We start from the raw sequence: 17,063 nt of genomic DNA, 5'->3' as shown, positions 1-17,063 counted from the left end.
ACCCACTCCCACACCAACAATCAATCTCTCTCTCTCTCTCTCTCTCTCTCTCTCTCTCTCTGCCTCTTCCCATTGTTAGATCTCCTCAAAAGCTGTTTCATATTCATAACCGAGTTCTTAAGGAAAAAAGAGAGGCTGTTTTCCATTAAACTCAAGCTTCTGAATCAAAGAGAATGTTACCACTGTTCCCATAAAACTGCAGTAACAGTGCTGTCCAGAACGCATCCAATGGACATTTGTTGATAATATCCAAGAAAAAGAATGATTCTTTTTTAAAATTTTAATGTTTTTATTAAATATAGATGTAATTAAGCATTACCCAATATGGTGACTGTAAGTTATAAGATTAGAATCGTTTGTTTAGGCAGGAGAGTTAATGGGGAAAGGGGGTGTTACTAGTACAACTACAGCTGCAGGGTTCAGGGGTTCCTTGGAGTAGCATTTAAGACTTGAGCAGAGGAAAAAAAAAGAATGGACCTTTTTTTTTTCAAGAGGAATAAAGGTTTTCTTTTTGTGATTTTATAGAGGTGATGATTTGGTTTTACTGTGAAAAGATCTGAAAAGGAAAGAACCCAGAGGGAAGAGAATGGATTACTTTCGTCAGATGATTCTCATGGTAATAGTGGTGGTGATATCATTACAGTGTTGCAGAGTGAGCTATTTGGGCTTTGCCATTGTTGCTGATGCCGAAGAGCTCGGAGAATGGAGGTTGTTAATGGCGGAAAGCAGCGAGAGAGACGGAACCCTGTTAAGTAATGTCGCCGGAGAAGACGAAACCGAGAAGAAAGAGCTTCTGATCGTGGAAAAGTTCCGAGCTTTGCTTGATTTGATCAAACCCTCTACTTCTCCGCCAAGAAATCCGGCCAAGTCTGAGCCTTTATCCCCGTGGCCGGCTCCGGTTCCATCTCCGTCGCCAGGCGGTGGTTCCGGCGAGCCTCCGGCGTATGCTCCGGCTCCTCTCCAGCCGATACCTCCGCATTTCCGTCGTCCATTGCCGAAACCGAGCCATCGGTGGAGACAACACGAGTTTCAGAAGCCAAAACGTGAAGAAGGAATAGGAAAGAAGATTCTTGTACCTGTCTTGATCGCTACAGCTTCAGCAATCGGTTTCGTAGCTTGTGTCTTAGGGCTGTTCTGCCTTGGAGTGAAAATCAGGAAGAGGAGGAACAGTGTAACGTCGTCATTTAAGAGGAGGAAGGGTAAATCTCAGAACTCTTCGACGAGGAAGGTCAGTGTAAATCCTACGCTTGATTTCTTGTACCTCAACTCAACGGGAGTTGATTTGGAGAGACAGTGCTCTGATTCTGTCAAAGAGACACGAGGAGCGGAGAAGGGTTTGAGCTACAACAATGGCGGATTGCTTGAAGAAGAGGTAAAGAAGAGAGAAACAGAGATTTCGCCTGATTCGGACAATGCAAGCAGTTCTTCGACCAAAGAGATTGTATCGGTGCATGAAAATGATGAACAGGCAGTAGATTCTGTTAGTGGTTTTGTTGTAGTTCCTCCAGAAAGCGACTCCTCAGACAATGAATCTTTCCATTCGTTCTGTGCCTCTCAGTCTTCAAGATTGTCAAATGCTTCTGCTAATATTGCTATTGAATCCTCTGAACATTTTCCTGAGGATGAGCGGGAGATCCAAGAATCTGGTCGAAAAGATTCCGGAATCGCTCCTCCTCCTCCCCCACCTCTTCCACCACCATCGCGTCTGCCGTTTTCAAACAGATGGCGTCATTCTTTCTCTTTGCCGAGGCCAAATCTTCCAGCCCTTTTGCCAGATTTATCTGAAAAAGCTTCAGATTCTTCCTCGATGACAAATCTTCAAACCCTTATGCCGCCTCCATCTAAAAATGATTCTAGTCCTTCAACAAGTACTAATCTACAGACCCGTTTGCCGGATCTTTCTGAAAAAGCTCCAGAAACTTCCTCAAGCGCCAATCTGCAGGCTCCGCCATGTCCTCCCCCACCACCACCTCCGCGACCTCTGCCTTTGGCGGGAAGCAAGCCACCGCCTCCTCCTCCGTTGTCTCTTAACTTCTCTCAACGTGAACCTTTGGGCAAAGATGGAGGTCCATTGCCAAAACTGAAACCGCTTCATTGGGACAAAGTCAGAGCCACACCGGATCGTTCTATGGTCTGGGACAAGATCAGAACCAGCTCCTTCGAGTAAGTTTCACTACAAGACCCAGAAAGTTTGATCGGAACTGTACTGATTATGTTGTGTTGTGTTGTAATAGGTTGGATGAAGAGATGATAGAGTCACTCTTCGGATACACTATGCAGTGCTCAATGAAGAACGAGGAAGGGAAGAGCAAAACTCCTTCACCAGGGAAACATCTTCTGGAGCCCAAGAGACTTCAGAACGTTACCATTCTCTTGAAAGCTTTGAACGCATCCACTGAGCATATCTGCAGTGCCTTGGTGAAAGGTATATACATACAACTATGTCTGTATTTGTGTTTATATAAATATACTATACACAGATCTGCAATTACGAGACAATAATGTTACATGTAGGTAAGTTATCAGAAGAATTAGGCTGACTTTGAAAAAGTGTTGCAGGAGAAGGCTTGTGTTTGCAGCAACTAGAGGCACTGGTGAGGATGGTGCCGACCAAGGAAGAAGAAAGCAAGTTGTGTAGCTACAGAGGAGCCATTGACGAGCTTGGCTCGGCCGAGAAGTTCATCAGAGCAATGCTTGGAGTGCCCTTTTCGTTTCAGCGAGCGGAAGCAATGCTTTACAGAGAAACGTTCGAAGACGAGGTTGTACATCTCAGAAACTCCTTCACAATGCTTGAGGTGATTTCTTACAAACCCGAATCAGAGTTTACATGATTGGTTTGAGATCGGTTATCACTTTCCATGACAAACTGATGATGTTTCTTAGGAAGCATGCAAGGAACTGAAGTCGAGCAGGCTGTTCTTGAAGCTTCTAGAAGCTGTCCTCAAAACTGGGAACAGAATGAACGTTGGGACAATTCGAGGTGGCGCTAAAGCATTCAAACTTGACGCTCTGCTCAAACTATCTGACGTAAAAGGAACAGACGGGAAGACAACTCTGCTTCACTTTGTTGTTCAGGAGATCTCTCGGTCGGAGGGGATCAGGGTTTCAGACAGCATCATGGGACGGATCATGAACCAGAGGACGAACAAGAACAGAACCAAGGAAGAGAAGGAAGAGGACTACAAACGAATGGGGCTGGATCTCGTCTCGGGACTCAACACAGAGCTCCAAAACGTGAAGAAAACAGCCACGATCGATCTCGATGTTCTCACGAGCTCTGTTTCGAATCTGAGAGACGGGTTATCGAAACTGAGGTCACTGGCGCATGAAAAGCTCTCTGGAGAGGATGAATCAGACAAAACATTTGTGGGTTCGATGAGTTTGTTCTTGAGGCATGCAGAGAAGAGCGTGGAGGAGTTGAGGGAAGACGAGAAGAGGGTCATGGAGCGAGTAAGGGAGATAACAGAGTATTTTCATGGCGATGTGAGAGGAGATGATAAGAACCCTCTGAGAATCTTCGTGGTCGTAAGAGACTTTCTGGGAATGTTGGATCATGTTTGCAGAGAGCTGAGGAGTGTGAGAGTTCCGAGTAGTCCTAATCCTCTTGCTCCCTTCCGATGAATGCTGGATCCAAAAGACATAACGGAGACACAGGGAGATTGTTTGTCTGTTTGTTCTGTAGGAAATTTTTTTTTTCTGGAGTTTTTTGGGTGTGGCTTTGGGTACTGTAATAACAGTGGATTTGGTGTTGTAACAACGTTAATATCAGTTGGAAAGGACTTAGGAGAAGCTAAAAGTGCATAAGACTTCAACTTACATTTGCGAAGCCCAAAGGAGTGTTGACGAGCATGAAATGAAACGGACACGAGGGCATTCGGACAAGAATCAGACTCGGACACAATCAAGGCTGACTAACAACTAAGCAAACAACACAAATGGAAAATCTGCGATTCACCGTTAACACATATATATATATTTCCTTTTGTACATGAGATTCTCTTCCTTTTTTATATGTATGTCGAACATGTATATATGCTAAAGTAGGTTGTACATGATTATCAAGGGGAAGAAAGGGAATATTTTTACAAAATTCTCCCCCCTAAGAACCCTAAACTTCTTCTCTTTGGCAAGAGTTGCGGTATCCAATAAAGCTCTCTTTGATCTGCAACTCAATTCTCCTCCTCTTCAGAATTTCTTTATGGTATCAAATCCTGGTAAGGCAACAATTATACATAAAATACACATTTAACAACCTTTATAGTAAGGAGCAAACATGGAGGCAGAGGAACGGTGTTCATACAGCAGTTTCCGCAATAATCTGCAAAAGGAATACATTGTAATATTATTATTAGCACATACGGTAATTAATACTTCAAAATGGTAAATAATCATTTATGAAAAGTAAGAATAAAGTTGAATATCGTACCTCCACTAGAGAGTGATAAGAAGAGTGAAATGGGCTAACGAGTTCTGGTGGTGCCTCTGCGTTTGGTTCGATCAAAGATCTTTATGAACCAATGGCGTTTCCACGAAAACACGATATGACCCATGGTCACTCCGAACAAGAGACCTGGTGCGAAGCCTATAGCAACCGCAATCCAACTCAAAATTCCCTCTTCTTCATCATCATCCTCTGGTTCAGACGCATCGTTTGTGTGTGAACTTGGTGTCTTGACTTGCCCACAGCCTTGGTCGAGAGGAGCACCAAAAAGCCCGAGGTTGTGCTCGAAACAAGAACAGTTTTGTGTCCCAAACTGCGGACCTTTTGGAATAGGACCCGTCAGCTGATTATGTGAAAAATTGATGTGCTCCAGAGACGACAGGCTCCCGAGCTCTGCAGGCATTTTTCCTGAAAGATTGTTCACCGACATGTCTAATGACTCGAGCTCAGACAGGTTCGCTAACGAGGGTGGGATGTGGCCTATGAAACTGTTGCTTGAAATGTTGAGCACATGAAGTTCCTTCAGAAGACCAACAGATTCAGGAATCCTTCCTTGGAATCTATTTCTTGAAAAATCGACCGCCGTAAAGATTTTAAGGATCCGTACATATTCTATGTCTGATCCTTTGTTCGTCAAAACCATCGAGTCTCTGTAATAACCATTCTCCAACCCCATGTACCCAGAACTATCTTCACTTGCTGCAATTGAAGACATAGCAGTCCAATTTGAAAAGTAATCCGTCGGCAAAGATCCGTTGAAGTGATTATGTGATATGTCGATGATCCGCAACTTGGGAAACCCAAATGAAATGTGGGGATGATATATGTGGCCATGAAATTTGTTTGAGCGTAGGGCTAGAACCTTAAGTTCTTGCAGTGACGTCAACCAAAACGGAAACGTGTCTTTGAATCTGTTGCTTTCCAAGTTCAAAACCTCAAGAGCACTGCAATTGATCAAAGATTTAGGAAGTTTTCCTTCCAATCGGTTGTAACTGAGATCAAGAGATCTCAATATGTTGGCATCAACAAACATATCTGGAAGAGTTCCGCAGAGTTGGTTGTGATGAAGACTCAAAACTAAAAGAGATCCATTGTGATTCCCCAAACACCGTGGAACGGAGCCGTCCAAGTTGTTGTGTGACAAATCGAGTAATTGTAGAGATGTCAGGGCACATATAGATTGGGGTATCCCTCCGGTGAAATTGTTGTTGGATCCCAAGAAAGTGGTCCTTGGAAATCATTCCAACTTACATCTGCTGACAGAATCTGTGACTCGGAGAACATTTTGGGATGATGAGCCTTGGAAACTGTTGAGAGAGTTGTGAGAGATATTCACTTGCAATAAGTATGGTAGCCTCCATAACCAGTGCGGCACTTGGCCTTTGATCATATTGCCGGAAAGGTCCAGTCCTTGCAAATGTCGTTGGGTTCTTAGGAACAGGGGAAACTCACTGATGTTGCAGCCCCGCATATACAAGTCTTCCAACTGCTGAGTGAAATCAGAAGCGGAAGTAATGTTTGCGGTTGAAACATGGTTGCCTGAAATATCCAACACGAACAGCCTCTGAAAGGGCGAGAATATGCTCAAGTCAAGTGCGCTTGGCATCTTCAGATCTGATAAGTAGAGATATCCAAGGGACTCGAGCTGATATAAAAGAGTGACGTCAAGGGCGTTCCCTCGCGTGTTCCACCTTGAAAGCCCAAGCTCTTGGAGGTTGGCTAATTTTGCAATGGATGCCATGGGGACGGGTCCGCTGAAATTGTTATCTCCCATGTATAAATTCTCTAGTCCAGATGTCGGAGGGATGTTCCCAAATTCGTTGAGTTGGTTTCCACTCAGATAAATCCCAGTCAACGAGGGGATGGAGAGTAGGGAAGAAGGGAAAGCTCCCACAAAGTGATTCCCAGATGCATCGAATCGCTCCAAATTGGAGAGGGAAGTCATGTTTGGTGGGAATGAGCCTGTCAACTCATTATCGCTGAGATCTATGGCATGCAACTCTGTCAGATTCAATATTCCTAGGGGAATGCTACCGCTGAGCCTGTTTCCGGAAAGTGACAAAGCTCTCAGATGCTTGAGGTTGCCTATAGAGTTTGGTATACCACCCGAAAAGGAAGTGTAAGTGAGGTCCAACGTTACGAGAGAGCTGTTAACGTAAAATTCAGGGAGGTGGCCTCGCAGATCCTTATTTCCAGACAAAATAACGGATCGAAAGGAAGGCTTTCGCAGAAAATCGCTGGGAAATTCACCCATCAGACCGCAGTTTTCAAGAGAGAGAGAAGTCAGGGAGGAAAGGTTCAAGAGGTTCCGGGGAATGGCAGAAGAAATGTTTACGGAGGTTAGATAAAGTTCTCTGAGACAAGTCAAGTTATGGGCAAGTTTACTGAGAAATTGTTTCTCACTGGATTGTAGTAAAGAATACGGAGAAGAAAGATCGAGGGATACCAACTTGGTAAGATGCAGAAGCTCGGTCGGAACTTGACCTGAGAAGAATGAACGAGAGAGGTTGAGATGTGTTAACCCCACAAGTTTACCCAACTCAGACGGGATTTGAGAACCTCTGAAATCGTTGAAAGCGAGATTAAGTGTCTGAAGATGCGGCAGCCTCATTAAAAGACTGCTGTTGGAATGGAAACGGCCACTGAGACAGCTGCTGCTAAGGTCGAGCCCCATCACCACACCGGTCTTGGGATGGCACGTGACACCTTCCCAGGAACAACAATCCTTGTCGCTGCTGTTGTTTCCCCATGAATCTGTCTTGGGATCACATGTCACATCTCTCTCAAGATATGGGTCATAATGAGGCTGCTTCTGTATGTGGAAAAGGTGTTTGAACTCCAAGAGGGCATCCCTTTGGTCGGGGAGGCACAAACCAGTGGTAGTGGGGGAACCAAAAGCAGTGAGGAAATTTATAGCAAAGAAGGACAAACAGAGAAGAGTGCTCTGAACATTGGAGCCTCTCATCCTCTTTCAAGATTATACACAAAGTGATGGGTTTGTACATTCTGTATCGTCTCTCTCTCTTTCTATATATACATGTGAGGGGGCATTATTTACTACATGAGTTAGCAAAACTTTCTGTGAAATGAATTTCACATTTTCAACAGTCATTGCCGTGGCCAATGGCTTACCTCAAAGGTTTGATCCTTTTTTTTTTTTAAAGTAAGTGCATTGATTTATTCATCACCACACAAACCTTTAGGAATAAGGAAGAAATATAACAACTTCCATGTTTTTATTTTCTTAATATTTATTCAAATTTACCATATTGTGATACTTGAAAAATTTTGAATAAATTGTTAGTGTTTTGAATTGTATACTTTTTATAGCTCATCATTTGTATAATAAGTTTTTATACACGTTTTATATTTAATATTAATTTTATTTTACCGATTAAATTCATAATTACGCATGAAACTTTGATAGTATTTATCATCTATTAATATTTGAGAATTTTCTAACTATCATTTGATATCTTTGTAAAAATATTTTAGTAAATATAATTATATATTGTATAATAATTTTATATAACGTAAATAAATGCGAGATTATACATATTTTAAAATAGATATGATTTTATTTCTAAACAAAAAATTGGTGGATTTTAGATACAAATTTAAAGTATAAGTGTTTTTTTTTTTAAAAAAAAATAAGTTTGATAGTTGTAGTTTTTTATTAGTAATTGATAGATTTTAATAATGAATTTAAAATAGAAATAATTTTAATAGATTACATAGTTGATGGTTTTTTTTTAAATTTGTCCTTTTACTTTTATACCAAAAATTGGTTGGTTAGTTTTTTTAATTATATAAAAGAGTGAGATATTTCACCAATATAAATGCATTCATCTTTTATTCTTGAAGAGAATCGAAACAAAACAATAAAGGACACATCTCTCTCGACTCGACGGCTGGATGACATCAAATATCCAGAGAGAGAGAGAGTACAAATATTACTTGACTTAACAAGTCTTTGCACCACATAATTTCACAATCAATGCAGAAAAAAAAAATCCATCTTTGAATAATCTTCTGCCGTAGGCAATGGTTTTCCACAAAATTTTGATTTCTCTTGAATGGGAACCACGAAGGCAGAAGGATGGGCCAAAAATATGTGTATATACTATATCTAAATGTAAGACTTTGTATTTCTCTAAAAAGGGAAAATTCTATAAAATATTTAAACTTCACAAAATATATAAAATAAATATCTAAACTTTTAATTTGATCTAATTAATATATCAAATATTCAAATGTTTTAAATAAATATATCAAATTTTGAAATATTCCAAATAGATATCTTAACTCATAAAATTAATAAAAATTCTCAATCTCGACTTGTATAAATTAAATGTTCATTTTCAAAATGAAGAATGAAATACGATGACAATTTTCAATTTCAACTAGATTATGTATAAATTAGATCTTAATGCCAAAATAAAAAAATGAATGGAGATTGTAGGTTGCTTTTAATTTCCGCACCAAAGATTAGATTAAACAATTTAGAATAAAATCTATTGATGTGTTCCATATTCATTCTTTTCACTTTCACATTCAAGAGATGAGATTGAAGGAGCTAGCGATCGTATATAACGCAGGTCTCACATCTGACCAATCAGACTCGGGCGACTGAGCATTCAACGTGTAAAGCCGACCACCACGAACGCAGCAGACGGCGATGTTGTGCCGTTTGAGCGACGGTGACTCGACTTTGAACTCGAGTTCATAGTACTTGACGTTTCTCTTTAGATCTTCTCTCAGTTTCGATTCCAATAATGTTCCCTTTCTCTGTCCAGATCCTGTCACTGTACGCACTATTGCTTCTCCTACTTCCTTCGGCCCTCCAAATGCTTCAATCCTTCCAACCCAAGAAAAAAAGGAAAGAAATTTGGATAGATTAGATGTTTTGCTGCTTGAATGTAACAATTCTTTCGGTTTTTCTTGGTTCGATTTGTTTTGGTTCCTTAAATCATTGACGAGCATAACATAGGCTATACATATCTTTGGTCCGATTAATTCTAGGATATGAACAGGTGATGTTCTTGAGAAAACTCTAATTATCCAAAACTAGAGGGAATAATTCTAATCAATGTCCATAGAATCCATCAATCAAGATATCAGATATCACAGTTTGGTCAAATTAGTTTCAGCAATGTTGTTACTTACGAGAAGTTTGGTGAAACAGGGGAGACGATAACACTGACGTTGAGCTCTCCGGTCGAACCGGGCGGTCCAAATGCGACAACCGGTTCGTTTACATTTTTCCGGCGACGGTTACTCGTCGGAGGAGGGTCCAACGAGATTTTCCGTTCTATATCCTCCGCTGCTCTGTATAACAACGTCTGGTCTCCCACCCATGTCGCCGGATATACAAATTCTGCCATTTCCAGAACATAAAATGACAAGATTTCGATATATCTGCAAAAAATTGAAGTTGTATTTGAGTACAACGATACGACTACGAGGACTTACGAACCGAATCCTTCATCCGTGTCGATACACCGACTATATCCTCCGATCGGATAAACGACGTCGAGTTTCAGATTCCGGCCACTTTCCGGCGACAAACCAAGGACGAAGCTCGTGATTCCTCCGAAATTGGCGCCGATGGCGAGCGCGGAGGCTGATCCAACGCCTAGAAGAAGACGCCGGTTGAATTTCTCCGCCAACGGAGCGAACTCCTCCGCCGGAGAACTGTTCCGGTCACCGGAGGATTGCTGCGTCATCAAAACTCTGGAGGGAGAAGCATTTTTGGGCGATGTGTAGAGATTGAAGTAAGGTGTCAGAGACATTTCTCCGCGGGTCTGAGGTCACAGACTCACTGGGTGTTGTTGGCAACGGCCCCTTATCGGCTGGCTGCGAAGCGAGCAACTAAACGATGTCGTTTTGCGCCGTACTCACTCGAAATTCTTTCTTTTATTTCTCGTTAATATAATTTGTTATTTTTTTAATTTTCATTATTTTATTTTTCCTGAGAGTGTGATTCTTGGGGCCTCTATAGTCAACGCTTTTAGGTATTAAATCAATCGACTTTCTTATAAATTAAACAATCGCACGAGATTCGAGTTTCGTTTTTTATCTAAAGTTTTCCCGGTATTTAATTGATTGTTTATGAAGTCTGCATGCGTGAGCATTGTATATACATACATATGCATATACATTGTTAATATTGTGTGTACATGATGACCAAATGATACACAATTTCGAAATTTAATTCGCATGAAAAGTAAACACCGGCTGTTGTCCTTAAAGTCTTGGATTTGATTCCACTGGTGGGGAGGGATGGATGTAATTTCTGGACTAAAATGGTGTATATACAAAGGTTGGTCCCGGATCTAGGGTAGATGTAGTCGGGCCGAAGGCCGAGGAACCATCTTGGTTATCAAAAAAAAAAAAACACTAGAATGAATATATATATACGCGTGTGTGTGTGTGTGTGCGCGTGCACATGTATACGTATGCATTTACCTGTAATTATCCAAATCACGAGGCGGGGAGACACCGGACATTATGGGTAAAGCACGTTGGTGTAAGAGAAAACAAAAACAAAGTAGACGTTGTGAGAGTGGTAGGTCAGCTTCGGTTGTAAGGATATCCAGCTTCAATCCTTCAAGTGGAGACAAACATATTGGCGCAGCTCTCGGATCTCTTCAAGTGCGACTCAGATAAACAATAACTAATGTACCTCATCATCTTCCTCAAGGGAAACCACCGGCTGAAGTCAGAGGGTTTTGATCTACGGGGAAGAAAAGAACAAGGAGGATCTGTTCCTGTCCTGGTATGTACATCTCCAGTTCTCACGTTTCTGTTTTTTCCCCCAAGGTTTTTGAGTTTTTGGATCGAAGTTTGCATTTGCTCTGTCTGGTTGGTTGCCTAGAAAATGAATGAATATGCTACAAGCAAATATAATATGAAGAAAACCAAAGAAAATAGATTTAATTAACGTACCGTTTGATCGTCTGGTGTGTTCTTGTGATTATGTGAAGTTTAAGCAAAGGGCTAATGCAGAGATCTAGATTCCAGACTGAGAATGAGAAGCCTGTCTCTGTATTTTCTCAAACTTTCTAGGCAAACAAACAAGTTCTAGCTTCTTTCTCATCCTCCATGAGGCATTTGTTTCAGGCCGAGCCCGAGGGAAACACTGCAGGGAATTAGCTTCTCTGTGGAGAACGAGATCTAGGAGTTCACAGGTCGAAATGGGCAAATCATGTTTTCCAAAATGCAGACTAGGAAGACTAATGGGGTGCTTACAGATGATTCTAGGGTTCCTCGTGATCGCCGTGAGCCTCTCCTTTCTCTATAGGTTTCATTCGGCGGGTTACTTCCTGCAAAACGAAGACATTTGCCGTCACTTTTCCTCTGTCAAGGATGTCTACGAAGGATTCGACACACAATCACTGCATGATCGGATCAGCGATGTTCTTGAAAAGATGGACAACCTACAAGATAAGCTCGAGAAGACAGTAAATGAGATGGAGAAGAGCAAAGATGCAGGTAAAAGAGAATTCAAGAAGTTTCTCCAAGAGGAGGTGATCCGACCGTTGTATTCTGCCCATATTGCTCTGAGGCAGACCCGATTGCCCCAACCCAAGGGAATTGGAAACTCAACGGAAAAGGAAGAGCCATTGATCAACAAATTCCTAGTAGAAGAGATAAGAAAGTACATTACCCCAAAGGAGAATCGAGTGGGGAAGATAAACATGTTTGGTACAGAGAGAGTACACAACACAATAGGCCATGCCTGTGTACTGATGAAGCAAGATCTAGAAAAATATATGGACTACGATATTGGGTCATATTGTGATGATGATTGGAACCTAGCACAGAAGCTGATGCTTTATGGGTGTGACCCGTTGCCTAGAAGAAGATGTTTAACAAGGGCTTCGATGACTTACCAGAAACCCTACCCGATAAACGAGTCCTTGTGGAAGCTTCCAGATGACAGGAATGTGAGGTGGGGAAACTACCAGTGCAGGAACTTTGCATGCTTATCAAGCAAGAACCCTAAGAGAGGTTACACGAAATGCACTGGATGTTTTGAGATGGATAAGGAGAAGGTTAAATGGGTGAAGAATGGTACCTTGCCAGTTGATTTCATGATTGATGACGTTTTGGCAGTCAAGCTAGGAGAAATCAGAATTGGGCTGGACTATGGCGTTGGGACGGGAACTTTTGCAGCCAGAATGAGAGAGAAAAATGTGACCATTGTCACAACTGCTTTAAACTTGGGAGCCCCATTCAACGAGATGATTGCTCTGAGAGGCTTGATCCCACTTTATGCCTCTTTGAACCAGCGATTACCGTTCTTCGACAATACTATGGATATGATTCACACTACTGGGTTAATGGATGGCTGGATCGACCTCCTTCTGATGGATTTTATCTTGTATGATTGGGATCGAGTGCTGAGACCGGGAGGGCTGTTGTGGATTGACAGATTCTTCTGCAACAAGACGGATCTTGATGACTATATGTACATGTTCCTGCAGTTCAGATACAAGAAACACAAGTGGGCTATTGCCCAAAAATCAAAGGATGAAGTTTATCTCTCTGCATTGCTAGAGAAACCTCCTCGAGCAATCTGATCATGCAAGAGCAAGTACATTAGACATGTTTTGTACTCAACATACGGGCTCAGTAAGCACTTATATACAGAAAACAACATAAAAGTTTAGCTCAAATGTTGTAATTGATAATCTTACCCATTTAATCAGTTACTCTTTTTTTTTAAACTTTGAATACAATGGAGAATTCTTGGTTCTACTAAGCCCTACTAATACAGATACGCAGGAAAATGATATGAGAATTTTCCTGTTCAATAAAAGCCTTCATTAGATCAAAACGGGCCAAGTACCAAGGAAGAAATTCTTTGGCAAAACTACGGAGATTCAAAGCAAACAGGAAGATCAGCCCATCATTTCCCCATTCGGTGTATCGTTGGAACTCCTATGGGATTTGTGCTTTGATTTCTTCTCCCGTTTCCTACTCCTGAAAGTGAACAAGTACGACGATAAGTTGAATGAAGAAAGAGTTGTGCTTGAAACAAAGCAGAACCGTAGTCAAGTAGAAAAGGTAACAGAAAGTACTCGTCATGTGCACTATGTCCTAGACAAGATTTTAGCTTCCGGTTGATGTGCTTCATGTCCTTTTCACTGGGAAATTTATAGTTCTTTACCTGCAAAAATTTAGCAGTCGGTGTGGTAAAAATCAGCAGTGTTGCAAATGTGCAACACACGTAGGTACGAAGTCATACTGCCTGGAAATCAAGTTTTGAGTAAAATGTTGATATTTTCAATCACGAGAAAGGCAAAGTTAAACAGCATTAAGATGTGAAAAGTTCGAGTTCTATTTATGTAGGCATGTGAAAAGATAGATCGAAAGCACATACCAAACTTTCAATTGCATCGAGTAAATTTGTGAGTTCTGAAACGGTGTGCCCAGAATTTGGTCGAGCAACAATGTTCTCTAGGTACCTGCAGCATCCGTACATAAATTAAACTACAACCAACAAAGGTTTCCATCTCAAGAGGTGAGATGACACTGTGAAGAAGGGAAATAACCTGTCAAAGTAAACAGCTCCAACTATCCCGTTTGCCATACGCAAGGCAGCCAATGCCAACTGTAAGAAACAGTCAAGAAACAAGAAACGGATTTCATGCTTCTCTTTCTTATTTCAAGCAGAATTCAAGCTCACAACACAATACCATCGATGTAAAAAGGTTCAGATGACAACTGACAGAAAGAGCATGGAGAGCCTACTTATATATGTTAAAGTTAAATGACAAAAAATGTAACGTTCCAGTTTACCAAGGATTAAACTCGTCAAATGAGGACAATTTCCCCTCGTAAAATTATGTCTAGAGTAAAGTAAATGAGCATTATTACCGTCTCCAATAAACACAAAAGTTATCTTAGTTTCGTTGTAAGGTTTGAGCGACATGTACCTCTTTAATTAAAAAAGTAAAGCCTAAGGGGACAAAAGAAGTAACTGACATTACCTGGCCAGGTGGGAAAAGAAGTGGAGCATCTGTGAGCATGATTTTATCAGTTTCTGCAGTCGCAGCTTTGAGAACATCCTGCAAAATACTTGCTTGTTATGGTAGTACCAGAGATGAAAAATTCAATGCGGCCAGCCAGTAGTTATGATCATAAAAATTAATCTAAATTGACCCCCTACCATCTTCAGTGTCAATAAAAAAATGCCTGAAGTCTAGGGCTAAGGAAACATTCAGACAGAGGAAATACAGTTTTAAGAACCTTTAGTTTCTGGACTTCATCATCTCTTGCTTGGAAAAATGCCTACAAGATTTTTTTTTTTAAAAAAAAGAGTTACAAATCGATCAAAGGCAGGAAACAGCTTGACATTTCCTATTATTGTAAATCCTCTACTATACGATACCAGTCAGAATATTGTTTAAAACAAAACAATTGCATGTTATATCAGACAGGAATCCATTAATATAAAGATGCAAACAGTGGACATGTTTACCTCCATATCATCGACAAAACCTTCAATTGCACGATATGGTGCATAAACAATTAGATCAAATTCCAAACTCTGCACATGAAATTTCAACTAAAAGTAAGCAAAGGAATAAATTGCTAGAGAACATCATGGATAATACAAACAGACGCAGCTGCTAAAAAATATTTGATTCATATCATGCCTGAAGAACAGCCATCTCATACTTGAGAATTATTTGATGATCTTGCTGGATTCCCTTCCCTATCTCCTCCGCAGAGACATGATTCTCCTCTATTTTACATGCTGCATACACACAGGTTAACCTGTGGGATGAAAGAAATCAGGTAGCAAATAATCGCTGGAAAGGTCTATCGGAAGAAACACAAGATTGAAAAGGAAACTAAAACAAACAAAGATGGGCAGCCCGGTGCACAAAGCATCCCCGTTGATCGGGGTCCGGGGAAGAGTCCCACCACAAGGGTGTATTGTAGGCAAACCTTACCTTGCAGAATATTCTGCAAGAGGTTGCTTCCAGGACTCGAACCCGTGACCTCTAGATCACAACGGTAACACCTTAACCGGTGCGCCAAGGCTCCCCTTTTAAAACAAACAAAGATAAATAAGAAAATGCAACATGATCGTTATTTGTAATTTTCAGACTGCAGGTTCATGCATGTCTGATTAATATATATCTTCTTTAGCTCACTTGGAAAACAATTTTTGAACATTTTTAATATGGAAGCAAAAGAGAATAGACAGAACCGAAGGCATTCAGAAGAACTATACATTATTTCTTTTGGATGATGCTGCATGACAGACCATTGAAGATAAAATCTTTTAAAGTATTGGAGAGCTGTTGCCTGCAAGAGAAGAAAAACATGAATGAATTCAAAGAGCTAAAATGATCCAGCCATCTATTAACTCAACAATGAAATTTCATAGGAAAGACGAGTAAGGTACCTGAATCTTATGTGGAAAGCAAAAGGCACTGCACACTTCCTGGAGCTTCGCTTCATAAAATGCTCTCATGAACTGTTCTTCTTCAACACTTAGAGGCTTTAGCTTCTTGTCAGCTGATAGTAAAGCAGCAAATACATTACTGCATGACTGAATAAATAGAAAGAAAGAACAAACTATGTTGATATATTTAACAAAATACAGGGAATGATGCATAACACAGAATCACCATAAACAAGAAATTACCGTGATCGCCTGTATCACCTTTATGTGTAGGGTACGATAGTGTTCCACTGGGATCTACCTCGACTTGGGTTGTTCCATACTAGAAATAAGAATAAGTTAGCATCTATAATATATTCAAACTGAACTGCACATAAGCACACACCTTTTCAAGCATTTGCACCGCCCTTTGATTAACAGATTTATATTTCTCCGCCTGAAAGTAACACAACATAGATTAGATTGCACGAGCAATAGTCCATTTAGGCAACAAGTACGATACGGATCTAATATCAACAAGCACACAACAAAACGTTCAAAATGGTCCGACTGTTCCATCATTCCAACCTTCACCCATCAAGAAAGAAGACAAACAACAAAGGTGATCACATGATTAGAAGCTCCTATTCATTTCCAGTAAAAGAAAAACCTCCAAGTGGAAGTACATTACATAAACCATCACAAAAAATGATCAACGAAAGATCTTCACTTTCAGTTAATATGTAGCGACATCGTCTGGAAAGATAAAGCGCCACAACACTTTCCTGCGACTCTCCCTAAATTTTCTCATCGACCAAACGGGGAAAAAAAAGAAAAAAGTGCCCCAGAATGCAATCTAATACGCACAACCATGTGAAAGTCAGACAAGATCGAAACCCTAACTAAGGGGCCGCCGCGAACCAATTCCGCAATATTTTCCCGTTTCTTAAGCGATTTTCCCGCCGACCAAACAAAAAATCGTCTTTAGAATCAGTACAACGGAGATAGAGATGGAGAACGGATACCAGAGTTTGAGGAGTTAAAATCCACTTGGCACGGTGAGTTGATGTCTGGAAATCCGCCATAACTGAGTCACAAACGGGTTTGCTAGCCCCGAGTTCAAATGATTCAGAGACTAATCGAAATCGAGAGCTGTCACACGCGAAATCAGAGACATCTTAATATTCGCATGAACCCTCTGATTTAGCCGGAAGTTCC

General features: G+C 40.8%; 4 protein-coding genes and 1 pseudogene across 6 annotated transcripts; 2 read left to right on the top strand and 3 right to left on the bottom strand.

Moving 5' to 3' along the window:
- The first annotated feature begins 349 nt into the window (after nucleotides 1–349).
- LOC104818709 (formin-like protein 11) lies at nucleotides 350–3,789 on the top strand. Its single transcript, XM_010548411.2, has 4 exons — nucleotides 350–2,163; nucleotides 2,235–2,425; nucleotides 2,560–2,795; nucleotides 2,884–3,789. The coding sequence occupies exons 1-4, from the start codon at nucleotides 587–589 to the stop codon at nucleotides 3,619–3,621; spliced, it is 2,742 nt and encodes a 913-aa protein (XP_010546713.1). The 5' UTR covers nucleotides 350–586; the 3' UTR covers nucleotides 3,622–3,789.
- On the bottom strand, nucleotides 3,683–7,421 carry LOC104818710 (annotated as a pseudogene).
- Nucleotides 7,422–8,934: 1,513 nt separating this feature from the next.
- Nucleotides 8,935–10,274, bottom strand: LOC104818708 (psbP domain-containing protein 7, chloroplastic). Its single transcript, XM_010548410.1, has 3 exons — nucleotides 9,918–10,274; nucleotides 9,608–9,818; nucleotides 8,935–9,299 (listed from the first exon to the last, which is right to left on the bottom strand). Exons 1-3 carry the CDS (start codon nucleotides 10,231–10,233, stop codon nucleotides 8,996–8,998), a joined length of 831 nt encoding a protein of 276 aa, XP_010546712.1. The 5' UTR covers nucleotides 10,234–10,274; the 3' UTR covers nucleotides 8,935–8,995.
- A 1,116-nt stretch (nucleotides 10,275–11,390) lies between these two features.
- On the top strand, nucleotides 11,391–13,045 carry LOC104818707. Its single transcript, XM_010548409.1, has one exon. The coding sequence runs from the start codon at nucleotides 11,638–11,640 to the stop codon at nucleotides 13,024–13,026; it is 1,389 nt and encodes a 462-aa protein (XP_010546711.1). The 5' UTR covers nucleotides 11,391–11,637; the 3' UTR covers nucleotides 13,027–13,045.
- Nucleotides 13,046–13,111: 66 nt separating this feature from the next.
- Nucleotides 13,112–17,059, bottom strand: LOC104818706 (cyclin-H1-1). 3 transcript variants are annotated; one of them, XM_010548406.1, is made up of 13 exons: nucleotides 16,871–17,059; nucleotides 16,252–16,302; nucleotides 16,110–16,188; nucleotides 15,867–15,979; nucleotides 15,693–15,766; nucleotides 15,109–15,229; nucleotides 14,931–14,999; nucleotides 14,699–14,740; nucleotides 14,440–14,517; nucleotides 14,002–14,060; nucleotides 13,830–13,914; nucleotides 13,528–13,616; nucleotides 13,112–13,429 (listed from the first exon to the last, which is right to left on the bottom strand). In XM_010548406.1, exons 1-13 carry the CDS (start codon nucleotides 16,928–16,930, stop codon nucleotides 13,348–13,350), a joined length of 1,002 nt encoding a protein of 333 aa, XP_010546708.1. In that variant the 5' UTR covers nucleotides 16,931–17,059; the 3' UTR covers nucleotides 13,112–13,347. The 3 variants fall into 3 exon arrangements, with proteins under 3 accessions (XP_010546708.1, XP_010546709.1, XP_010546710.1); XM_010548407.1 differs by having other exon boundaries at nucleotides 16,128–16,188; XM_010548408.1 differs by lacking the exon at nucleotides 14,699–14,740.
- Nucleotides 17,060–17,063: the final 4 nt, after the last annotated feature.

Source organism: Tarenaya hassleriana, unplaced genomic scaffold (genome assembly GCF_000463585.1).
Source record: "Tarenaya hassleriana unplaced genomic scaffold, ASM46358v1 Cleome3, whole genome shotgun sequence".
NCBI lineage: Eukaryota > Viridiplantae > Streptophyta > Magnoliopsida > Brassicales > Cleomaceae > Tarenaya > Tarenaya hassleriana.
The sequence above is the reverse complement of the archived record's forward strand: the minus strand, read 5'-3'. Positions and strand labels throughout refer to the sequence as shown.